Raw genomic sequence first — 25813 nt, 5'->3', positions numbered from 1 at the left:
AACAAGGCATAATCTCTTTATCCAAGGAAAACGAATCTCTAGTCACGAATGAGTTTGGAGAGCTCCTAAGCTGTCAAGAGCAGTCCCGGCACTCGCGGCTGGCAGCTCAGTACCGCAGCTTCAGGAGGTATGGTAAGCTCTTCTAGTTTCTGCAGGCACCTGCACACGCGGCAGGCATTCACAGACATACGCGCACACACACATAAAGTACACCTGTAAAAAAGGTAACGCGTCAACTCCTGTTTTCAAATGTCCCTTTCCGGACGCCGTCCTCTCTCAGTACTCTAAGCGCCTGCCGGGAGAACCAGACTTCCGGGAGGTCTAGGAAGTCGCTTTTCTCTGGGTCGGAGGCGGGGTTCTCCTGGTGCGATGCCGATTGTGCGGATGTAGTTGGGAATCCTGCTGACAGGCACAGTGGAGTTGGGCGGGGCCCGGTGGCTGCAGGCCTACCAGGAGAGTCCCCTGAGGTCTGGCCGAGAGGTCATCATTCATCCGTGTAGTGCCGCAGAGGAGCGAGGGCCCCTCGGGGGTCCTGGGTCTCCGAGCTCAGGCTTGCAGGGTACCAGCCTGCGCTAACCCTGGGCCGTCGCCAGCCTTTTCAGAACAGAGAACATCATTCTACTCTCACACGGTGGCCCAGGTGACCGCTCCCATGGCTTTCCCCCATCGGCTGGACGCCCCTGAGCTTCCTGACTTCTCTATGCTCAAGAGGCTGGCTCGAGATCAGCTCATCTATCTGCTGGAGCAGGTAGGTCGGTGCCTGCCACGCCTGGCGCCTTTACTGCGTCAACAGTGTGGCCCTCCATGTGATTTCTTCCTTGTGGAGTCCCTTGGTATTCTCCTTGGAGCTTCCTCGGGCAGGTCCAAAATGGGGTATTCTACGGGAAACACCGAAGAGTAGTCAGAGTTGCTTGCTACCTGGCCAGAGAATAAATGGAAATTGCCAGCCTGCGTGCAAGAGAAAGACTTGTGCCAGGCGTTACTGGAGATGGAAATATAATTGAAATACCTTTGCCACTAGTTACATTCCAGTAGGTGCCCGGTGAAACAATGACACCTAGGGTATCCGGTGGTAAGTGAATACTAGACTTCCCGAGGAGTTCAGAATGAACAACAGCAGCAGCTGAGGTAAACTGGGGGTTTCCTGGGCTCTTTGGAGTAGGAAGAGCATGTTCCATTCAGGCTATGGAGCTGCTAGATGCAAAGTTGAGAAACCAGGGAAGGACTAAGCATGAGTAGAGGAGAGAGCTATCAAAAGTTGCATTGTAGGGGCTTGGAGTATAGTGCAGTGGTTTAACAATTGCCTATGCAGCCAGGCAGTGGTGGTGCCCGCCTGTTAATCTGCCGCAGAGGCAGGCAGATCTCTGAGTTCAGGGCTGACATGGTCTACAGAGTGAGTTTCAGGACAGACAGGGCTACACAGAGAAAACTGCCTCAAAAAATAAACAAAATTACACCCAGCAGGCTGAAGACCCACACACATTTGCAGCTGAAGCAATACTTGATGTTTGCAATAGTGATTTGTAAAGTGGAGTAAATGGAGAACATAAGGCCAGTTAGGAGAGCACTGATTAAACTGAAGTAATAACACCCCCCACACACACACACACACAAATTGGTGGCAGTAGAAGTGAGAGAAAATTGTGGGATTTTGCTGTTGGCTTTGTTTCTTTGGATTTTACTATGTCTTCCAGGCTGGCCTCTTGCAGTACCTCTGACTCAGCCTACCCAGTGCTGGCATTACACGAATTTGCCGGCACACCTGATTTGTGATAGGTTTATAAGTTACAGTGAAAGAAAAGAAATTCAAAGATATTGATTAGTTGTAAATGTTGAGGGAGAAGCAAAGTTTACTTGCCCTTTTAATCTGTGTTATTAGGAAAATAATGTTGCTACTATCACTGTAGTAGTTTTCTTATTGTTCATGACCTTCATTAGCTTGGAAGGTTCTGAGGTTTAGGTATTATATCTGTCCTGCACTATATACCCAAGATTGAGTACTTAGCTTAGTTCTAGTCAGGCACAGAGCATGTGCTTAATGAGTATTTTCTGTCAACATTGAATGAAAATGAAAAGCCCATACATACAAGTGCATACTGCACACAAATCTAGAGGAAGAGGCTAGGTGGAGGAAGTCGATTGTTTTAGAGCTTAAATGAAGTTAAGGTTCTAGTTGTGAGCGGCCGTGGATGTTCCTCAGTGTATAGTTGCCCTCCTTTGGAACCCTGAGTTTAGTCATAGCCCTGGAGAGGGGGGTAGAGGGAGAGAAGAGCACCTGGGGGAGGGTTGGGATGCAACTTGGAACCTCAGGGGACCCAGGACCATATGTTATTTTTCCTTTCCTATATGATAGCATTTTCCCATAATGCTATCATAGAGATTTGCCCATGAATGTGTCTCAACAAGTATGTGAAGAATAGAAAAAGTGAGTGCTAGAGAGCAGGTGAGGCTAGGAATAGGAACTTATTAGTGGAGCATGGTGGAGGAAGAGACACCAGGGTAGCTCAGGATCACAGGGAATCTCTGGGCAATAGTTTCCTCCTTGTACTCCTTTCTGTCTTTCTCTCTCTCTCTCTCTCTCTCTCTCTCTCTCTCTCTCTCTCTCTCTCTCTCTGTGTGTGTGTGTGTGTGTGTGTGTGTGTGTGTGTGTGTGTGTGGCATGTATGTAGTATGCATGCATGTTTGCATGTGTATGAGTACATATATGTGTCTATGGGGGGCTGGGCCCAAGGTTGATACTGGTCGTCTTTCTCCATCACTGTTCACCTTATTCATTGAGGCGAATTTTCTCAGTTGAACCTAGAACTTGCTGGTACAGGCTAGTCTAGCTAGGCAGCTTGCTCTAGAGATCCGTTCTCTGCTGGAATTATAAGTGGCCCACCACTCTCACCTGACATTCACGTGGTTTCTTCACACTTACAGAGCAAGTACTTTATCCACTGAGCCATTTCCTCAGCCTGACTTTGTCTTTTTTAATGAGCACTGTTATTCAACTTGATATACCAAAATCATCCTTGACTGTTGTTTCCCTTATACTCAACTGGGCTGTGGAGTCTTGTGGATACTTCCTCATATGTGGCTTTAAAGAGAACCCTTGTACTATATAGAAAATGTGGGAGACTTCCAGACCAGTCTGGTCTACAAGAGCTAGTTCCAGGACAGCCTCCCAAGCCACAGAGAAACCCTGTCTCGAAAAACAAAACAAAAGAAAAAAGAAAATGTGGGAGACAAAGGAAAGTATCAAAACAAAACACTTCTAGCTGGGCAGTGGTGGCACATGTATTTAATCTCAGCATTCAGGGAGGCAGAGGCAGGTGGATCTCTGTGAATTCAAAGCCAGCCTAGTATACAGAGCAAGCTCCAGGACAGACTCCAAAGCAATACAGAGAAACCTGTCTGGAAAAAAAACAAAACAAAACAAAACAAAACAAAAAAATCTTCTGCTCCTATCATGCCAGCATATGCAGTGTTAATACTGCTGATATCCTTCAAGTATGGGAATTGTTTTTTTTTTTATTTTTTATTTTGTTGTTGTTTATTTTAATTTTAATTTTTCCCCCCTGAAACTGGGTTCCTCTGTGTAGCCCTGGCTGTACTGGAACTTGTTCTGTAGACCAGGTTGGCCTTGAACTCACAGAGATCCACCTGCCTCTGCCTCCCGAGTGTTGGGATTAAAGGCATGTGCACCACTGCCACCACTGCTGCTACCACTGCCACCGAAGCCACCCTGCTTGAAGTTTATTTTTTGAGGGGCAATGAGATACCTCAGTAGGTAAAGGCACTTGCATGTGCAAGCCTGTTGACCTGAGTTTGATCCCTGGAAACCATATAAAGGCAAAAGGAGAGAACTCCATAGTGCTGTCCATTGACATCAATACTACATGTAACATGGCACATACATTCACGTATACACATCATGCACACACATACTCAACAGCGTATTTAATCTGTTTTGTTCACACTATCCCCAGCCTAAGCACATTCTCATCACTACATGCTTGGCTTCTTGGTCTGTTCCATTAACTTCCTAAATGAGCCCCTAACTCCAGTTTCTCTTCTCTTCAATTTATTTATCCACAGTTGCACATTCCGTCTAAAATTTCTGGCTGATTTGTGCTTTAGTGTACAAAGGTTTTCTGTTTCCCTTGTTCCTCTAAGGATCAAGTACAAACTCCCTACTTACTGGCATCGAAGCCCTGATGCCCAGTCCTAATTAACTGGTGGAACCATTTCCCACCATTTCTTCTGTACTTCAGACATCTTGAATGTAGTAATTCCATGTTGTAGGGCCCGCCTGCTCTATGCATTGTGGGTAGCTTAGCAGCATTCCTATCCTTCTTCCAGGTAGCCCAACATGTACCCAGGCATGGTCAGGTGTCCCCAGCTGAGAACTACTGCCATTCATGTACCATATGCACCAACCCAATTGAATGGCTTGCTCAGCCTTCCTCTTTGCACCTACCCTCGTCTCCCTGGTTCCTAACTGATTATTCTATAATTGTAACTATCAACTCCCACCAATATGTCAAAGACTAGTTGAAAGGAACCTTCCAGTGACTCACCTCTTCCTGTCACTAGTTGTGACCTTCTCCTGTACAAATGGGAGAGCAGCATCCAGAGTGTTGGTGCTGGAATCCCATGGTGGGTATCATCGGTAGGTAGGAAGAAGAGGTAGGGTGAGTCCTGTCTGCAGTGTTCTTTTTCTCAGGGATGGTGATTGAAAGTGGGGCCTCATGCATGCAGCTCACATACTGAATCATTAAGTCACACCATCCAGCCCCACACTGATTTTCTAAGTTCTGCATTAAGCATGTCATTTTTGTGACTGAAAGCAAAATGCCACTGGAAAAGATATTTAGCAGTTAGTTAAAGGTTTTGCGGGATGCAAGGTAGGATTTTGTTGAGCTTGTCTTTGTAGGAAATGAGACACTGTTAGGAGGCAGAGGAGAAGAGGTAGTGGGGAAGACAGACAGTGATCAAAGTCACAATTTAGTGACAGGCAGCCAAGCTGAGTAATTCAAACATTTTTTTTTATATGCAAAGAAGTGTCAATGGTGAATACAGACAGTGAATAAGATGCCTCCTAGCCAGATGTCTCATGCCCTTTCAACTGCAGACCAAGTTTTTAGTAAGTGAGTACCTGTACAAAGTCTCAGTTGAGGGCCGCTCATATGACCTATGAGTGATCAACCATACTTTCTCTCCTTCAGCTTCCTGGAAAGAAGGATTTGTTCATTGAGGCAGATCTCATGAGCCCTTTGGATCGAATTGCTAATGTCTCCATCCTAAAGGTACCAGCCCTTTTCTCAGGGAAGTCCTGCCCTCCATTCCCCTTTAAGCATTTTTTCTGTTGACGAGCATAACCAATTTCTGAAGGGTGATGCCCTTGACAGGGTAAAGGCAAGTCAGCTCACCTGGGCAGGCAAGCAGGGGACTGATGATGAGGTTTGTGTTATGTTTTGCATTTGTTTTTTCCATTGACCGTAAGGAAGAATGGGATGGTTATTGGGATGGTTATCAGTGGATCAGATTGTTTTCTAGGATTAAACATTCAAATATCTTTGTGTCATGCTTGGGCTTTTCCAACTTTTCTGTCCATTGTCCTGGATTCTCTCTGTAGCAACATGAAGTAGACAAGCTGTACAAGGTGGAGAACAAGCCGGCCCTCAGCTCCAATGAACAGTGAGTGTCTGGGAGTCTCTGTGGCCTCCATGCTGGAGGAGGTCCCTAGGTGTATATTTGCCCTGCTTTGTCCATGCCTGAGATCTACAACCACAGTGCCTGTTATGTGGCCCAGTTCCCTGAATGTTGACAATATCATGGGCAGATTGTTAGTCTTCCTTACTGCAGTTTCTCCCACTCTGTCCTCTTCCCTCCTTCCTCCATGCTATTATCTATAGCTAGAATTATTTCTTTGTTATCCTGCTGTCTAACACCTGCAGAGGCAGCTGGAGGATGGCTCAGCTTCAGGAAGTGGGTAAAGCACTTGCTGGGAAAGTCCAGTAATCTGAGTTCAGTCTCTGGAGCCCATGGAAGGGTAGAAGGAGATAATCCACTTCACAGAATTATCCTCTGACTTCTGCACGTGGACCTGCATTCACACATACACAACAGCAATGAACAGATAATAAATAGAGTCTCCAGGATCGATGAGATGGCTTAGTAGGTAAAGATATTTGCCGCCATGCCTACCACACAACATGAGTTTCACCCACATAGGGGAAGAAGAGAACCTTCTCCCACAGGTTGTCCTCTGACCTCCACAACACAAGCTGTAGTACATGTACACACAGACAGACACACAGACACACACACACAAATAAATAAGTAAATGTTAAAAGGAAAACACTTCCAAGACTTCACATTAATTACTGGATACTGTAGTCCAGTTGAGCATCCTAAGTTTCAAGGCCTTGATGCTATCCATATAGTCTTGTTCCTCATATGTCCTTTCAAGCCTCTGTTGACATTGCTTCCACACATATTACATATATTTTGGGTTTTTTTTGTTTTTGTTTTTTGGTTTTTTTTTGGTTATTCGAGACAGGGTTTCTCTGTACTCTACCATTGCACTATATCTCCAGCCCTTTGATTTTTTTTTTAAATGTTTCTCAAACTTGAGTAGTGTATACTTTTCCTTAAAAGAAAAATTTCTAGATATGTGGAAAGTACATGCACACATCCCAGTGCATTTTTAGTATTTGATTGAAAATATATATATGCAGCACATTGGATCACCAATTGTTTAAGAACAGGAACTCCTGGATCTACTATATAGAGAGCCAATAAGACACTTACATCATCACAGTGTACCTTGCAACAGGTACATGTTACATGTTACATTACAACATGAGAAATGACTTCTGTGGATGGCACATGGTAGCTCAGAGATCTGTAGGCCTGGCCAAAGAAGGGCAAATGATTAAAGATTTGTTTTCATTTTAATTTTTTCTTAGACTCTATCTCCCTCTTCATGATTTTGCCTAACTTTCCCCTGTTTCTTACTCATCCATAGATTGTGCTTCTTAGTCAGACCCCGCATCAAGAATATGCGCTACATTGCCAGTAAGTAAGCCCATGGTACTATGTGGAGCTAAGAGCAGGGAGAAGGTGGGAAGGTTAGGAGGTCCTTGGCCATTGGACCCTTTGATAAGGAAAGACCTGCTGGGCAGGCATAGTGGTGCATATTTATAATCCCTGCTTTTTTTTTTTTTTTTTTTTTTTTTGGTTTTTCGAGACAGGGTTTCTCTGTGGCTTTGGAGGCTGTCCTTGGAACTAGCTCTTGTAGACCAGGCTGGTCTCAAACTCACAAAGATCCACCTGCCTCTGCCTCCCGAGTGCTGGGATTAAAGGCGTGCGTCACCAACACCCAGCTTAATCCCTGCTCTTTGGATGCCAAGGCAGAAAGAATCCAAGTTGAGGCTAGCCTGTGCTACAAAACAAGATCTTGGTGGGGAAAGGTGTGGGGGGAATCAGGAAGGGGAGAGAAGTTCTGTTTCCTTGTTTCTTGTCTAACAGATAGCCCATGGCTTGCTGTGCTGAACTCCTTCTCTCTATAGATCTTGTCAATGCTGACAAACTGGCAGGCCGATTTAGAAAATATAAAGTCATCTTAACTCCTCAGAAGGTGAGTTTGGTTCCTAAAGGGAAGGGGATATGAGAGTGAACCGGAAGTAGGACTCGTTGGGCAGACTATTCTGGGAACATATGAACAAACATCTACTCCAGATAGGGGACTGATGACAGAAGTGTGGATACACCAAAGTCCAACTTGGTGAACCAATGAGTTTTATTAGGGTTATTTACAGGAATATGAGAGGGGTTACTTACAGGAACAGAAATGACTCAAAAACAGCTGCATCTTTACCAAAGCCCACCTCTGGCATGGGTGACAGTCACCATGCCACAAGATAGAAATCTAGATTGTACTACAGTCTGCAGGGAGCTCAAAAGGTTGGAGAGTGTCCTTTTCAAGGGGCTCAGTTTGTCTCTGTTTCTTCTATGAAGGTGGGCTTGGCTAAGAATGGCACAGTAGTCTTTATTGCTACTATAATCTTGGGAAGGGAGGGGCCTAGTAAATCTGGTCAGTTTTAGGGACTTCCTGAAGCTGTTTTGTTGGTTACTTGATGTTTTAAAGAGCTTCCCTGGAGGACTGAGTTTCAATCTCAGAGGAAACTATTATGCAACAGGACTGGGATAAATGGCCAGTGATATGCTGTCTTTTCCTTACATGTCTATGAGAACTAAATAAAGGGCTTGTCATCAAGCTGCCCCCAAAGAAAGTATTGTGGAATTGTGAATTATTTTGTTTTTGTTTTTGTTTTTTTGAGACAGGGTTTCTCTGTGGCTTTTGGAGGCTGTCCTGGAACTAGCTCTTGTAGACCAGGCTGGTCTCGAACTCACAGAGATCCGCCTGCCTCTGCCTCCCAAGTGCTGGGATTAAAGGCGTGCGCCACCAATACCGGGCAGAATTGTGAATTTTAAGAAGTGGCTTCTAGCTGGGCGGTAGGGGTGCATGCCTTTAATCCCAGCACTTGGGAGGCAGAGGCAGGCCGATCTCTGTGAGTTTGAGGCCAGCCTGGTCTACAGAACTACACAGAGAAACCCTGCCTTGAAGAGCAGCAACAGCAACAAACAAAAAACAAATGACATCATATAGCTTCCTTTGTAATCTCTCTCTCTCTCTCTCTTTCTCTCTCTCTCGGGGGGTTGAGGCAGGGATGGGATAGGGTGCTAGGGAATCTAATCAAGGTCTTGGTTATGTTAGGGGAATCACTCCACTACTGAGCTATTTCCCCAGTCCTAAACAGTTTGAATAGCTTTCTATGTTTGGAAAAGCTTCTGTTGTGTGTACCTGTCAACCCACATCCCTGTGGTACAGGCGCTGTGTTTCTTGCTCCTGTCTGTATGAGTGTTCCTTCTCAGTGTTTTCTCCCTGATTCTGTTCTCTGTACTTTTGTTTTGGTTTTCCCTGGACTCTTGTCCTTTACCCTCTTCATGGAATACACACACACACACACACACACACACACACACACACACACCGTGCACACACACACTCACACAACACACACACTCACACAACACACACACTCACACAACACACACACTCACACACACACAAACACACACACATTTTCTTTTGAGACAGCTGTGTTACTCAGGTTAGTTTTGAACTTGCCTTGTAGCTGATGAGCTTGGGATCCTGATCCTCCTATTTCTTCTAGGTTTGGAGTACTGAGATTACAGGTGTGCACTACTATCCCTGACTCCTCTTTATATTTTTTCTTGGATAAAGCTTGACCTTTTGTGGGATAGGTTCTTACTATATAGCTTAGGCTTGCCTTGAATTTATGATTCCTGCCCAAAATGCTAAGGTTATTACAGGTTTATTTCATCCTGTCCACCTCAAACCATTTAAACACAGTATATATGTCATTGACTCCAGGGCTGGATCTCAACATCTTAGTGTGTCCAGAGTCCTCATGGCTGTGTCCCTGAACAGACCCCCCACACCAGTGATTTCTGGAACACCTACATGCTTTTCTTCCTAATTGTCCCAGCACAGCTCTTCCCTCAAAGACTGCTAAAAGCCTACTGCTTTATAATGTTTTCCTAGTTTCTAAGGGAGATGAAAAAGCATAGTACATGAGTAAAACTGATGAAAGAGAAATGAAATTTGGGGGATGGATGGTTCTAGTGGTTCTTTTTTGTTTGTTTTTGTTGTCTTGACATGGTTTCTCTGTGCCTTTGGAGGCTGTCCTGGAACTAGCTCTTGTAGACCAGGCTGGTTTCGAACTCACAGAGATCTGCCTGCCTCCCGAGTGCTGGGATCAAAGGCATGTGCCACCACTGCCCAGCCTAGTGGTCCTTTTTTTTTTTAAAAAAAATATTTATTATTTATACAATATTCTGCCTGTATGTATGATTACACGATAGAAGAGGCACCAGATCCCATTATAGATGGTTACCATGTGATTGCTGGGAGTGAACTCAGGACCTCTGAACCCTCTCTCCAGCCCTCTAGTTGTCCATTCTAAATTGATGAGTTTAGGTATCCTATCTTTTGGATTCTGTGATTAATATCCTCACCATTGTCTCCGGTTATTTCTACTACTATCACGAAATACCTGAGACTGTAATGTATAAAGGCTTACTTTAATCCATTCTGTAGGTTCAGGATCGAAGGGGCATGTCTGGTGATGGCTGTCTTGCCAGCAGAATCTGGCAGTGATGCAAACCAAGAGAGCACATGGGTGACAGACAAGAGAGCACATGGGTGCACTCTGATCTCTGCCTCCTTTTGTAAAGCCACCGGTATTCGATCATGGAGCCTTCACTCTGATGACCTTACTTAATCTTAGTGAATTCTAAAGACTTTCCTCTTGATACCATAATTAGATTAGCTTTGCATTCTTTTTTTTTTTTTTTTTTTTTTTTTTGGTTTTTTGAGACAGGGTTTCTCTGTGTAGCTTTGGAGCCTATCCTGGCACTCGCTCTGGAGACCAGGCTGGCCTTGAACTCACAGAGATCCACCTGCCTCTGCCGCCCAAGTGCTGGGATTAAAGGCGTGCGCCACCAACGCCCGGCCTTAACTTTGCATTCTTAATATCTCACAGCAGAGATTAATTCAACAATGGCTCCCAGAGGACATACACATACCTCATCCAAACCCTGGCCCTGACTGTAGAGGAACTCCAGAGAAATGGAAAGAAGGGCCAAGGGTATAGCTTGCTGGTAGAGTGGTTTCCTAGCTTGTATGAGGAGTCGTGTCCCCCCCCTGCCAGTTGTTTTTAAAAAATATTTATTTATTGTGTGTGTGTACCACACTCATGCACATAGGGATGGTAGGTAGTAGTGGTCAGAGGCCAACTTTTGGGACTCAGTTCTGTCCTTCCACCATGGACCCAGGGATAAAACTCAGGTTGTTAATCTTGCCGAGGCATCTCCCCGGCCCTTTTTCCTTTTGAGACATAATGTCACTCATTATCCTAGGATGGCTTAGAACTTACTATTCATCCCAAACTGCATTGAACTCCCAATCTGCCTGCCTCAGCTTCCTCAGTGCTGGGATTACAGATGTATACCACCACTGTCTGCTGAGGTCTGGGTTTGAGTGCCACTATGCTATTCATATTTTTACATCGTGACAGATAAAGCCTGTTAGGAAAGTTTAAAGAGGGAAAGATTTATTTTGGCTCTAGATTTTTAGAGGTTTCAGTCCATGGTTAACTAGCTCTATAGTTTTTTTTTTTTTTTTTTTTGGTTTGTTGTTGTTGTTTGGTTTGGTTTTTTTGTTTGTTTTTTGAGGTAGGTTTTCTCTGTATACCTTGGCTGTCCTGGAACTTGCCCTGTAGCCCAACGTGGCCTCAAACACAAGATTCACCTGCCTATGCCTCTGAAGTGCTGGCATTTAAGGCGTACCGTTTAATCACACCAGATCTATTTCCATTGCTTTACAGCTGGAGACACCCTTACAGATACATTTAGCAGGGTGCTGACCAGTCTTTGGATGTCTCCAATCCAGTCAGGTTGCCACTCAAAATTACCATCCCATCTAGTGTCAGAAAAAAACAAGGGGAGAACAGAAGAAAGTTGTTACTAATCAAATTTCCTAATGGGCTGATTAACTTTTCTCTTTCAGTTTTATGCCTGTGAGATGGTGCTTGAGGAGGAGGGAGTCTATGGAGGTGAGCGGAGCTGAATGTGAGTGAAGGCAGAGGGAACATTTGAAGAAAGAAATCGCTCCTGTTTCCTCTTCCCTTACTCCTGTTGGTCTAGTGAGAAGTCCCCGGAGTGAGACTGGGAATAGGACCCAAATGAGAACAGTACGGGAGGCTGGGGCTAGAGTGGCGAAGGCCCAGCTGCTGCTTCTAAAATTGCCACCAGAAACAGGCAGTCTAGACGCCTCTTTGTGCCCTACTGTGTCTCCCACAGTCGTACTCCTTCCTCTCCCTTCAGCCTCATCGTGTGCCACTCATTTCCTTAACTTGTTACCTTTTTTTTTTTTTTTTTTTTTTTTTCGAGACAGGGTTTCTCTGTGTAGCTTTGGAGCCTATCCTGGCACTCGCTCTGGAGACCAGGCTGGCCTCAAACTCACAGAGATCTGCCTGCCTCTGCCTCCCGAGTGCTGAGATTAAAGGCATACGCCACCACCAAGGCAACTTGTTACCTTCTAATCACCAAGGCTTTGTGCTTGCTTTTCCTCTCAATGAGATTGTGCTCTACCCTGAGGATTTCCCCCACCTAACCTTACTCAGTTTCTAAGCCCTAAGGTTACATCTTTAGAGAGGTGTTTACTTCTGTAGCTCAGGTGTTACTTGTGGGTCTGGGCAGGATGTTCCCATGTTTTCTTGGCCTTCTAGCAAAGTGATTGAAAATAAGTGCTGACATATATCTGCAAAAGAATCAAATAACTTAATTTGGAGTTAAGTGTGGGTGAAGTGTCTGTCCTGCCCAGTCCTGCAGCTGTTTAGTCCCAAATAAACACACAGATGCTTATATTAATTATAAACTGTTTGGCCGCCGGGCGTTGGTGGCACACGCCTTAATCCCAGCACTCGGGAGGCAGAGGCAAGTGGATCTCTCTGAGTTGGAGACCAGCCTGGTCTACAGGAGCTAGTTCCAGGACAGCCTCCAAAACCACAGAGAAACCTTGTCTCGAACCCCCCCCCCAAAAAAAAAAACTGTTTGGCTGATGGCTCAGGCTTCTTATTGGCTAGCTCTCTCTTAATTATTAACCCATTTCTGTTAATCTGTGTATCTCCACGTGTTCTTGGCTTACTGGAGAATGCTCAGTGTCCTACCTTCTTGGTGGCTACATGGCATCCCTTTGACTCTGCCTACTGCCTTTCTTTATCCCTGTTTGGATTTCCCACCTGGCTAAATCCTGCCTGTCCATTAGCTGAAACAGCTTTTTTCATCAACCAGTAAGAGAAACATTCACAGCATATGGAAAGACATCCTCTGTCAGTTAAGTGATAGTATAGGTTATAAAAGGATACATGCCAAGATTGTCAGTAGGCTACTTTAGTGAGAGTACTCCAGGACTCCTGGCTAGTGATCTCTCTTTCTCTTTTTTGAGACAGGGTCTCTATATAGTCCTAGTTCTTCTAGAACTCACTATATATATATAATATATAATATATATATATATATATATATATATGGGCCTCAAATTCACAGAGATCCTCCTGCCTCTGCCTCCCAGTGCTGGGATTAAAGGTGTGCACTCCCACACCTGGCCTGTGATCTCTTTTTATGGGGTCTAAAGGAAGGAAGGGCTGGTAACAGTCATAGTTTGGGTGACTCTTCCTTTTCAATGATACATTAAGTCATATATTTATCTTTTCTGTTCCCCATATCTCTTCCCATAATTTGTCTAATTTTAATCATATGCTTGCCTAACTATGCATAAACGTAAGATGGTAAAGAGGAGAGTATCTCTAAGAGGTCACTTGAGGATGCAATTCAGGTCATATCAGCCCTTCTATTCTTTGTACCTGGTATATTGGAAATACACTTGAATAAAAACTGTCTAAATTTGATTGTTACTGGGGTGGAGAAATGTATAATATTGTTCAGAGATGGGAGTAGGTATAGTCTAGTGCAGGTGGAAGTTTGAGGGGTTCTGAAATTGCTATGTTGTGAGGATAGATTGTTTGGACAGGAGTGTGTGTACATAGTAAATGAAAGCTAAGGAACTACACTGCCAAGTGCATTATTGTAAGGGCCGGGGAGCTGTATGTAAGTAAAACTAAACAGAGTCTCAGACTAAACTCTCCTATGCTTGACTACTTTACAAGCAGTCCTTGAGCTTGTAATCTTGCCCCACTTTCCTGCAGAGCTGGTCTTATAAGCCTAGGACATCAGGCTTGGCTTTATTTTTTATTTGAAGTACTGGGTATGGTGTGTGTAAAGAGCCTTGCATATGCTAGGCAAGTGCTCTACCACTGAGCTATATTGTGGCTCTTTTTTTAACTATTTATTTATTTATTTATTTATTTTGGAAACAAGTGTCTCTCTTGTAGACCAGGCTGGACTCGAACTCACAAGTGTCTCTCTATGTATCCCTAACTGGCCTTGAACTCAGAGATCTGCCTGCCTCTGCCTCCTGAGTGTTGGTCTTAAGGGTGTGCACCATCATGGCTGTTCTCTATTACTTTCTTATGTTGGGTCAAAGTTTCACTAAGTTACTTAAGCTGCCTTTGCACTCTAAAGCCTAGACAAGCTGGGAAGTCATTCCTTTACTTTTAGTTGTGGTTAACCCAAGGAATATTTGTGCTCATAGTTTTTCTGATGGGACTAGAACCTAGGGACTCATATATGCAAAGCATGCATTCTACACTGCAACCCCAGGGCTTACTATTTTGCTTTTTGCGGAGTATAACTATAATAAATATTGTATCATAATTCGTCTGCTGCATTTGTCCATCACTAGATCATTAGTTCCAGAAGATTGTGAGGGAGCCCATTTTGTTCACTGCTGTCTTTCCAGTGCTTGATACAGTCCTACATGTAGGTGAATTTCAGTATTATTTGCTGGATCATAAATGCAGATGAATGTTTTCTCAGCACTTGTTCTTGACCCCCTAATATAAACCACTATTTACCACATTGCTTTGTGAGCTGCTGTGTACATGTCTACTTCTCTGACTGCATTAGATACTCCTTCAAGGCAGACTGTTTCTTACTCTGAGTCTTCAGTACTAACTGTAATAATTGGCATATAGCAGTCACTCAAACATCCGTTGCATGACTATAGCAGACCTTCATTTAGCATGTAACCAAGTACCTTTTGCCTGAAGGCTGATGTTCTCTGTCCCCACAGATGTGAGCTGTGATGAATGGGCCTTTTCTCTGCTGCCTCTCGATGTGGATCTGCTGAGCATGGAACTGCCAGAATTTTTCAGGGATTACTTCCTGGTAATGCAGGGCCTTGAATCTTGGTACTGAGAGATTTATGGGGTTCAGTGGACTAGGAATATTGACACCTTTTTTCCAACTCATGTAATTATTTATCATGAGTGACAGTGATTTCACAGTTGAAGGCTGCAGGTTGTTTTGGATAGCACTTCTGTCAGGACAGTGTTAGCTATTGCTGTGGTCAAACAGGTGAGAAAGCCTCTTACAGAAAGAAAGATTTATTGTTTTCACTCATGATGTCAGGAGTTTCAACTCATCATGTCTGAGAGGGCACAGCAGAACAACTCATGATGACCAGGAAGAAAGAGAGAGAGTACCTGCTTTAGCAGGCTTTCTCCATCTGTTCCCCTTATCCTGCCTAGGGACTTACTCAGTCATGGATGGTCTGTTCCCCCTCAGGGTAGTCTTATCTTGCAGTTGTCCTCTCTGGAGACACCCTCACACACATACCCAGGGTTAGCCTTACTACTCTCCTAGTGCTTTGCACTCCATCATGTTGACTGTTAACCATCACAAAGGGCCGTAAAATGAACTTCTTCCGCATTCCCCAGATACCACCATCCCCCTCCAGGGCATCTAGGGCTAGCCATTCTCCGCTGCATCAGATGGGTTGACATGGGTTCTTGTGGGCATGTGGTCTCTGCAGGAAGGTGACCAGCGTTGGATCAACACTGTGGCTCAGGCCTTGCATCTTCTCAGTACTCTCTATGGACCCTTTCCTAACTGTTATGGCATTGGCAGATGTGCCAAGGTACGAGTATGAGCAGAACTCTTGTCCTTAAAGCCTATTTTCTGTTTTCTTTACCCAACAAAGGTTATCCCTAGGCATCTGTGGCATAAAGGATATTCATTCCCTAGCTTTTATGTCCCAGGATGGTTGCCTTAAGAGGAAAGTCGGTGTGGCCAACAGAAGCAAGAGCTTCTAGGTTACATCCTAAGTCTATTTTGGGGGCAGGGGAACATTTTCCCCAGTGATGTGGGAGAATAGGCTCATATTCCTCGCTGTTAACTCCCTTCTTGGGGACAAGACAGAGTATGCCACGGAAGGGGTTGGCCTCTGTATGTATGGGACTTCAAGAGGACCTGGACATAAAACAGATTGTTTTGGGCTCTGGTAGATGTCATATGATCTGTGGAGGAAACTGGAGGAGGAAGAGGACAGTGAAACCAAAGGTCGAAGACCAGAGATTGGACACATCTTTCTCCTAGACAGAGGTAAATGTTGGCCAGCGCTCTTCCATCTTTGGGTCCCAGAAGGCAGGAATATGGAAAATGTGCTGGCAAAGTTGGGGTCCTAAAGTGAGGGCTGTAAAAATCTTCATAGTGATTGTGAACATGGGCACTTGTGGAAGTTCTTGAGCTGACACTGAGCAAACTGAATAGAAGCTGGGTCTGGGGCTTCACTGTTGGGATCTTGGTTTCAGACATGGACTTTGTGACAGCACTTTGCTCCCAAGTGGTTTACGAGGGCTTGGTAGATGACACTTTCCGAATCAAATGTGGTAAGTGTTGTGATCCTCTGCATCTTGCCAAAGTGGAAATGACCCCAGCCTCTGGCAACTCCCATAGTAGAGCAGTACTTGTAGGGGAGACTGGGGATGATAGGAGACCTTTAGCTGAGGTCAGAAATGAGTAGAAGGCCCACAGTGGAGTTCCTAATACCTGTCTCTCTGCCCTCAAAGGGAGTGTCGACTTTGGCCCAGAAGTCACATCCTCTGACAAGAGCCTGAAGGTGCTACTCAATGCTGAGGACAAGGTGAGGGTACCCATGTAACAGGGTATTTACCCAGGACCACTGCTACACAAAGCTGCGGTCCAGCCCTGGGCAGGAGGCTGAATCCCTGGGAGGTTTCCCCCTATCGATTAAGATCAGACCCCAACCAGGCATGGTGGTTCCCATCTGTAATTCTATCTTTTGGAAGATGGAAACAGATGAAACAAGAGTTCAAGACCAGCCTCAGCTACATATGACGGTCTCAAAATCTAAAAATAAATAACCCAAAAGATTAGATCCAGAACATAATGGATGGACCTGGTACCCGCCTTCTAATACCATCTTGGCTCTGGTGATACATTGGCTAGTACAACACTTCGTATGCTGTTATTATACTCATGAGGCAGGCTGGGGCCTGTTACAGTTCTGGCATAGTAAGTGGTTCCTGTCTTGTTCTCTCACAGGTGTTCAACGAGATCAGAAATGAGCACTTCTCCAATGTCTTTGGCTTCTTGAGCCAGAAGGCCCGGAACTTGCAGGCCCAGTATGATGTAAGGTTCCAAGCCCTACTCTGTTGTGCTTCTTCAGTGTTCCCGTTCTAGTCCTATGATAGGCCTCCTGTGTCTGCTCATGGGTGGGCAGCAGTTGAGGGAGGTTTCTCAGGGGGTGCTGACCTATGGGGACATCTCCACAGCGCCGGAGAGGCATGGACATAAAGCAGATGAAGAACTTCGTGTCCCAAGAACTCAAGGGACTAAAACAGGAGCATCGCCTGCTGAGTCTCCGTAAGTGCTAGCCTGGGGGTAAGGGAAGGTGACTGTGTGTCCTCCAGGGTAATGCTGCTGACAGTCATTACCTTCTTCCAAGAGGAGACTCTTGTTCTCTTGGCAGATAGTCTCAATTGGTTTAAAATAGGGAAAAGTGCCTATGGATTTTCCTTTATGAGCTTTTTATTCTAGCAATCAAGGACTATCCTTCTAGAGCCAGGAAAGTCAGTTTTTTGTCCTGTCTGCAGATATTGGGGCCTGTGAATCAATCATGAAGAAGAAAACTAAGCAGGACTTCCAGGAACTAATCAAGACTGAGCATGGTAAGTGCAGGAGCCTCACCCAGTTCTTCTCCTGCTCCTACCCCTCTGGCTCCTAGCTCTCTCCAGCTGACAGTGCTGGCTGTGTAGAATGTTGGGGGTCCCTCCACTCCACCCAAGGATGGAGAAAGAGATAAGGTGACAGACAAATCTTAGCCAAGCTGATCCCCAATGATGGGCTGTTTTCTGATCTCTCACAGCGCTACTGGAGGGCTTCAACATCCGAGAGAGCACCAGCTACATCGAAGAACACATAGACCGGCAGGTGAGTGTGTGTGCTGGGCGGCTGTGGATGGGGTTTAGGGTGGGGTTGCCTAAGCAGAAGAAAGAGAAGAGCATGCATCCTGAAATGTCCAGTCTCCTGACCCTTCCTTCCTGTGCAGGTGTCACCAATAGAAAGCCTTCGCCTCATGTGTCTTTTGTCCATCACTGAGAATGGTGAGCCCAAAAGATTAAAGCCTCAAATGCTGGATTCAGGAACAGAAGGATTGATTTGCAAAGACGAATTTCCGAAAACAGGATTTTTTGTTTGTTTTTTATTTTATTTTTTGTCATTTATTTAATTCATTTTCCTTTAAAAGGAAGGTTGCCTTGTTTGGGGTAGATCATCAGCAGGTCATGGGAGCTTACTGTTCAGCTCTAAACAGGGCCACCTCCAGCCCACTCCATGATGCCTGTCATGTTAGGTTTGCAGTGGCATTTCTCTCCTCAGTCCATTTGTCCTGTCTTCAGTAAGATTTCCTGAGAAAGCTTAAGGCCCACACCTTTAATCCTAGCACTTGGGGGCCAGAGACAGGCATGATCTTGGTGATTTCAAGGCCAATCTGGTCCACAGAGTGAGTTCCAGGATAGCCAGGGCTGTTAACACAGAGAAACCCTGTCTCGAAAAACCAAAAACCAACCAAACAAAAAAACCTTACTCTGGAACCAGGAAAAATGACTTTAAAAAAGTAAGCACTTCCATAAAGCCCCAATTCTGTACCCTTTCATGGCAACATGTTTTTACTGTTGACCCTTTCAGTGGTCAGTGAACCACTCTGCTCTCTTCCTGGAGACACATTCTGCTTCCTCTAGGTATGAAGCCCAACTTCATAACTCTGTGGAGAAAAACATTTGAAATCTTTGGAATTCTTCACTCCTTTTGTTTCCCAGTAGCTGTAAATCAGTTCCAATACCTGTCGCCTTGCTGGAATGTACAGGAGGTCCTGCCTTTCTCCTGACACATCTTTCACATTCTCTCGATGGGATTGGCGAGACTGTCCTCAGCTCCTGTGGCTGCCTCAGAGCTCTTCTTTAGACCAGACACTGGGCTTCAACTTCTGAGCAAATTACGTTAGGCCGTCCATTTGCAATCAGCTATGACCTATTCACAGTCCTTCCTCTTGGTTATGGTGTGGTTTGATTGGTTTGGCTGTCCCCTTCTGGGCCCTCAGCTGGCCTTTGTTTTCTCATGTACCTGCCTTCTTTTCTGTATTCTTAGGATTGATCCCAAAGGATTACAGATCCCTGAAAACACAGTATCTGCAGGTAAGACTGGGGGGATATGGTCTTTCTTTCCATTTAAAAATTACATTTGCCCTGCAGTGGTGGCTCATGCCTTTAATTCCAGTACTCAGGAGGCAGAGGCAAAGGCAGGCAGATCTCTGTGAGTTCCAGGCCAGCCTTGTGTATAGAGCTAGCTCCAGAACACCCAGGGCTACATAGAGCAACCCTGTTTCAAAAAACAAAACAAAACAAAAAAAAATAGTTTCTGCTACTTTTTTCACCTCCTTGTTGTTGCTATACACAAGATCTGTTGCCATACACAGAGTAGACTCTGCAGAGAACAACTATGGATTCTTCCCCTCCCCTCTGCATCACTAACAGTGCTGGTTGTTTTGTAAGCAATCAGTGGATAACTGACTTGCAAATCTAATTTAGAGCTATGGCCCTGAGCACCTGCTAACCTTCTCCAATCTGCGCCGAGCTGGACTTCTAACAGAGCAGGCTCCGGGGGACACCCTCACAGCAGTAGAGAATAAAGTGAGCAAGCTGGTGACTGACAAGGCTGCAGGTGAGCCCCCATCTCCCCACCCCTGGGAACTGTTCCTTGTTTTATATCAGGTGGAGCCTTCTGAGATAGAGGGGATAGAAAGGGATGATGTCACTACAGCTGCTACTTCTGCTAGTAAGAGCAGTTTCCATAGACTTTATACTGTCTCAGTTAGGGTTTCTATTGCTGTGAAGGGACACCATGACCACAGCAACTCTCATAAATGAAAACATTCAATTGGGGTGGCTCACTTACAGTTTCAGAGGTTCAGTCCATTATCATTATGGTGGGTAGCTGAGAGTACTAAATCTCGCAGACAACAGGAAGTCAACTGAGACACTGGCAGTATCTTGAGCATAGGAAACCTCAAAGCTCACCTCCACGGTGACACACTTCCTCCAACAAGGCCATACCCTCTCCAACAAAGCCACACCTCCTAATAGTGCCACTCCCTATGAGATTATGGGGCAATTACATTCAAACTATCACACATACTTAGCATGTGCTGACTTTTGACTTATGAGTTGTCACTTTATCCTTCAAGAGGAAGGTGTTTTTCCCTTGTTTTTCTTCTGAAGAAACTGAAGCTTAGGGAAATTGACTTGTTCACAGTCCCTCACTACATTAGGCTCATTGTATTCTAATGTTGGTGCCTAACCTTGTATACTGCATTGAGTGGGCAGCTGATACTCTGTAGGGGAAATACAGTATGCTGAATGTCTTGATCAGTTCCAGGGAACTGTAGGGAATGATTTCAGTGGCAGGAAAGATGGGGCAGGGCATTGGTGTATCATTCTTTCCTACCCTCAGTGGTGTTGTGAATCTATAGATACAAGGTGGAACCTAGCACAGATTTCTTCCCCAGGAAAGATCACTGACGCCTTCAGTTCTCTGGCCAAGAGGAGCAATTTTCGTGCCATCAGCAAAAAGCTGAATTTGGTATGTGGAACATTTATTGTTTCTTGATAGTGTACTTTGAATCCATATTAACCTGTATGTTGTTGCATTTTCTTCGTGTGTGTGTGTGTGTGTGTGTGTGTGTGTGTGTGTGTGTGCGCGCGCGCGTGAATACTTACATACTATAGCAATAGTACACATGTAGAAATCAGAGGAAAACTCAGGTATCAGTCCTCATCTTCCACCTCATTTGAGATGACATCTGTGTTGTTTTTCCAGTCTAGCCATCTCTCAGCCCTGTGACATTGCATTTTTATGACAGTCCTTTGGCAACTTTACAGCATAAGCTTAATTTAGTGATAAGACAAAACATAAAGAACCACTGTTTAATAAACATGTAATAGCACCTGTCAATGCTAGAGAACACTGAGAAGTATGGGTTTCCCTGCTCCCTGTCAAGGGGCTAGAGAAAAGAACTGGAAAAGAGCCCTCCATCTAGCACCTTCACAGAGAGCAGAGGAACTCCTAGAGAGGAGAGGCAGGTATTCAATACAATGGTTGTCTTGGCTATGGACCCCTGTTTTCAGGGCCTTTGCTGGCTCTCACTAGTTAAAATGTGAACTTGGGGTGTGCTACTTTTATCAGACCTTTAAAAGGATAGAGTGTTGAGCTGTGACCTGTCTAATGCTAATGTAGTACCTTTGCCCTCTAGATCCCACGTGTAGATGGGGAGTATGACCTGAAAGTCCCTCGAGACATGGCTTATGTCTTCAGTGGTGCCTATGTGCCTCTGAGCTGCCGAATCATTGAGCAGGTGAGAAAGAATCACTTTTGCCTTATTCCTATTTCATTCTTTAAGCTTCCTCTTGGTCTTTGGCCGATCTCAACTTTCACTTCTCAAACAAGACACATGAGTTTTGCTGGTATTCCTTTCCTTTGCCAAACTTTCTGTCCGGAGACTTGAAACCAGTGTTTATACCTTCCTAGGTGCTGGAGCGACGGAGCTGGCAGGGCCTGGATGAAGTGGTACGGCTGCTAAACTGCAGTGAGTTTGCATTCACAGGTATGTAGCATTGCTAGTGGTGCAGGGGATAGAAGAGGGGTGGACTGGACACATCACCCAGAACTAGTGTGTGAGCGAAGGTGGGAGTCTACTCTGCTCTTTACAGACATGGCTAAGGAAGACAAGGCTTCCAGCGAGTCCCTGCGCCTCATTTTGGTGGTGTTCTTGGGGGGCTGTACATTCTCAGAGATATCAGCCCTGCGGTTTCTGGGCAGAGAGAAAGGTAAGAGAAAGAAAGTAAGAGCAGGGATGCGTGGGTCCTGGGGAACACATGCCCTGCACAGGAAGGCTTTCCTTCTGGCTGTGGTACCACTTGCATAGCCTTGCTTTGGGTTGCTATAGCAGGAGGCAGGAGAACCCAGATCCATAAGGGATGGCACATTATAATGCCCCAGAGACTGCTACTGATGCTCTAATCTTCTATTTTTCTTCCAACTTGCTGGAGCCAGAGTCTTACTCTGTTGCCCAGGCGGGTCCAGATGTTTCTATGCCTGTAAAACCTACATTCTGATGGGGGCACTGTGCAACTGGTGGGCTTGCTCTGTTGGGATCTAAGATCTGCTTTTAGTCACTTCTGCTGCTTGTCTTGACTCTTAGGGTACAGATTCATCTTTCTGACAACAGCCATTACAAACAGTGCTCGCCTCATGGAAGCCATGAGTGAGGTGAAAGCCTGAAGTTTTCTTGGCCAGTATCTGATTGTGGACCCCAGTGGGATGCTGGTGTTTGACCTCCACCTGCTAGAAGAATCCCTCAGCTATACTTCTCGGAGCTAGGGACTTTGAAACTAATTTGGGCTTTAGAGAACATGTCTGAGGAGAGAATTCATGTTCTGTCCCCCAGGATATTATTTTGTTTATAAATTTAGCCCATGCTGCTAAGATATGCAGGGAGAGGTATCCTTTGCTAAATCCTATTTGAATATTATTGTAAATAAAGCCTCTGTTCTCAAATGCAACATCTTGTTAGTTCTAAATACACGCTCCCTCCTTTACACAGTTGGCTGACCTAAGGGCTTCATATGCTTCATGGCCTGGACTCTGGGCCTACTTCAGTTCTTCCTAGTAACAGTCAGCTAGCATGCTCTGCACCAGAGTTTCCTCAAGTGTAAAAGGAGGAGGGTGGATTCAGTGGTCAACAAATACTTTTCCATTCTAAAATTCTGTGGTTCATTACACTTTCTGAAAACAAATCTATTATTGCTCTAACTTAAAGAGACACTCTTGTTTTGTTTTGTTTGTTACTTTTTTGAGACATGGTCACTGGCTAACCTAGACCTATATAAACCAGGCTGGACTTGAACTTGCAGCATGCTTGTAGGGAAAAAGGGCCAGCCAAAGAAATACACTTTGGCCTTGCAACCAGAACCAAAGAAATACACCCTGGCCCTAAAACGAGAGCCAAAAGGCCAAAAAAGGACCAGTGAAAGAAACACACTTTGGCCCTGAAACCAGAGCCACATCTGACCCTAATCCTTGGAGAAGACTAACCAATCCCTGAGCAAGAGATCTAGCCATTTTAAACTCAGGGATTGAAATCTGACCAATCCCCACCCTGGAAAAACTCCACCCCCTAAGAATCCCTATATAAACCCTGTGTCTGTCTGTTCAGTTTGTGGCTGTCCCGCTGTCTTCTGTCTTCTGCCACTGTGGCAGAGGACAGCCACTCTCCTGGATTCTTCCTTCCCAATAAATCTCTTGAATGAGGTTTGGGTGAGACCTTCTTTGGCCAGATCAGAGACAACTCTGTATGGAGCAGAATAGAGCAGTACTGTAGCACTTTTTGCCAGGAAACCTTCCCCTGGCTAAGCAGAGTTGAACTGTAACAACTTTGCCAGGGAAACCCTTTCCTGTTCCTGCTGGAGCAGAGCTGATACACTGGGAAGCCTTCCTGAAGCAGGGCTGTAAGCTGCTATGCTTACTGTGACCTGTGGTATTCCTTGGCTCCTGAGTGACAGAATACCTTTTTCATCCAAGCTGTAATATTCAGTATTCTGTGACTCCCAAGTGCCAGAATATTTTCCATTTGAGCTGTAACACTCCGTATTCTTTGGCTCCCAAGTGCCATAATCTATCCCCTTCCATCCCATCCGAGCTGTCACAGTGCTTACAATTCTTCCTGACTCCCAAGTGTTCTGACTACAGGTTTGTATTACTGTGTCTAGTAAATAAAATGTTTTCTGAAATTAAGAAAAACACCTTTCTGATGCCTGGCCACAGGCATGGTGGCTTTCTATAATCCCAGCACTTGAGAGGCTGAGGCATAAGGATCACTCACAAGTTCAAGATCAGCTTGAGCTATGTAGTGAGTTTCATACCATCCTGGGCTACAGAATGAGACCTTGTCTCAGAAAAACAAAACAAGGCCTGGCTTTGTAACATTTGGTAGTACATGTCTTTAATCCCAGCACTCAAAAACCAAACAAGCAAACCATAAATAAACAGGCTGGGTTCTAGGCTGGGTGGTGGCATGCTCCTATAATACCCATTAGTCGGGAAGCAAAAGCAGGCAGATAGATATGTGTGAGTTTGAAGCCAACCTAGTCAACAAAGCAAGTCCCAGGACTGTTACACAGAGAAACCTTATGTTGAAATACCAAAACAACAAACAAAACAACGAACAACGGGGTGGGGGGGGGTATCTCCAGACGTAAAATAAAGTTTTATTTGTTGGCTTAGAGCTTGTTTTACTCTGGCTGGCTTAGAATCTAGGCAGACCAGGGTGGCCTCTAACTCAGATCGATCTGCCTGAGTACTTGAGATCAAAGGCATATACCACCATACCTAGTCCTGCTATGTTTACTTTTAAAGAAAAAAAAAAAAGCCAAAGATGGACTAGGGAAGTGGCTCAGTAATTAATGGGTGCCGCAGTGGTTCTCAACCTTCCTAACGTTACAACCCTTTTACACTTCCTCATGCTGTGGTGACCCCAGCCATAAAGTTATTTCCTTGCTACTTCATAACTGCAATTTGGCTATTGTTAGGAATCGCAATGCAGGATATCTGATAATTGACCCCTGTGAAAGGGTCGTAGGCCCAACTAGAGGAAGGAGAGAACTTGAATCCTCTAAATTGCCCTCTAGTCTCCATACATGACCACCCTGGAGACACACAAATTCAGTAAATGTAAAATTATAAAAAAGAAAAGGCAATGATGAGAATTTATAGATGGTACAGTTGGCCAATATAGAAAAATAGATAATTTCAGTTACAATTTAGTGTAAACCACACAAGATAATGTCGGATTGTGTTTTGTTTTGGATCTATAGACAGAGCAGAGTGGTTTAAAAGCTCATTAATATTCACTGTTGTGGATAACAAGGATACTCCAAGTAAAGCTTGGTGGAGATGACAGGTTAATAAATACAACCTCTTTGGAGTGTTTCAAAATTACACTTATACAAATCATTTCGAAAAAAGTAACAAAAACCAAATTCATCTCAGCTTTACTTACAAATTGTAGTCTGACTAGCAGCAACATGCTTAACTTCAAAGATACAGCCATGCCAGGAAAATGTGACACAGGTGCAACCAATGACCAGTGGGAAGGAAAGGACACACCAGTGCTTCGATGTCAGGTTCGAATTGTGAAGTTTCCCTAATTTACCTAAATTCCTATAATTTGTAAGAAAAACAAAGCCTAGCTTTTCCCCATTTGGTCGTAGCTTAATTAGGCAAGTAAGTCATCCAGTTTTTTGTTTTTGTTTTTTGTTTTTTTTTCTGGCAACACAGACATCGGTTCACCCTCCTGCCTTGGCCTCCTAAGTTATGAAAAAATTACTCAAATCTTTTCAAGTTTTTTTCTTCAGTATAATGAAGATCATTATTAACAAGTTTGTCTTAATGATTAAATGCGATAAACTTGTCTACAAAGGTACCAAGCCCAAGGTCCTGGTTTGGTCTTCTGTAAGCTTTCCTGCTAACCCCTGCTTCTCTTGGGACGTTGGAGAATAGCGAGTTGTTGAGCTGCTCTGGTAGTCTCCTTAGTCACTGCCACCGAAGCACAAAATTTCGAAACATAACGGCGCCCGCCGGGTGGGGCTCGGGTGACATCATCGTCCTCCTCCCTCCCTCTCTCCTCCCCCAGTTTGAGGCT

The 25813-nt window shown here is 44.7% G+C and overlaps 1 protein-coding gene across 4 annotated transcripts; it reads left to right on the top strand.

Annotated features, from left to right (window-relative positions):
* Positions 1 to 304: 304 nt before the first annotated feature.
* Positions 305 to 22676, top strand: Vps33b (VPS33B late endosome and lysosome associated). Of its 4 annotated transcripts, none has more exons than XM_027408237.1 (23): positions 305 to 748; positions 5211 to 5291; positions 5621 to 5682; positions 7016 to 7065; positions 7560 to 7627; positions 11645 to 11690; positions 14831 to 14925; positions 15572 to 15676; positions 16044 to 16140; positions 16350 to 16427; positions 16608 to 16681; positions 17104 to 17190; positions 17334 to 17424; positions 17655 to 17729; positions 17927 to 17991; positions 18110 to 18164; positions 19207 to 19253; positions 19647 to 19779; positions 20588 to 20697; positions 21368 to 21469; positions 21643 to 21718; positions 21825 to 21941; positions 22316 to 22676. In XM_027408237.1, the coding sequence occupies exons 1-23, from the start codon at positions 653 to 655 to the stop codon at positions 22393 to 22395; spliced, it is 1890 nt and encodes a 629-aa protein (XP_027264038.1). In that variant the 5' UTR covers positions 305 to 652; the 3' UTR covers positions 22396 to 22676. The 4 variants fall into 4 exon arrangements, with proteins under 4 accessions (XP_027264038.1, XP_027264041.1, XP_027264039.1 ...); XM_027408238.2 differs by having other exon boundaries at positions 308 to 748; positions 20624 to 20697; XM_027408239.2 differs by lacking the exons at positions 305 to 748; positions 5211 to 5291 and having other exon boundaries at positions 7519 to 7627.
* Positions 22677 to 25813: the final 3137 nt, after the last annotated feature.

The sequence above is a fragment of the Cricetulus griseus genome, chromosome 3 (assembly GCF_003668045.3).
Source record: "Cricetulus griseus strain 17A/GY chromosome 3, alternate assembly CriGri-PICRH-1.0, whole genome shotgun sequence".
In the NCBI taxonomy this organism is placed as follows: Eukaryota; Metazoa; Chordata; class Mammalia; order Rodentia; family Cricetidae; genus Cricetulus; species Cricetulus griseus.
The sequence above is the reverse complement of the archived record's forward strand: the minus strand, read 5'-3'. Positions and strand labels throughout refer to the sequence as shown.

Bases quoted from the DNA above. Each gene is read 5' to 3' on its own strand.
- Vps33b (XM_027408237.1), top strand. From the start codon at position 653: ATGGCTTTCCCCCATCGGCTGGACGCCCCTGAGCTTCCTGACTTCTCT. The intron at 16,428-16,607 runs GTAAGTGTTGTG...CTGCCCTCAAAG, and splicing joins CACTTTCCGAATCAAATGTG to GGAGTGTCGACTTTGGCCCA. The intron at 21,470-21,642 runs GTGAGAAAGAAT...ATACCTTCCTAG, and splicing joins GCTGCCGAATCATTGAGCAG to GTGCTGGAGCGACGGAGCTG.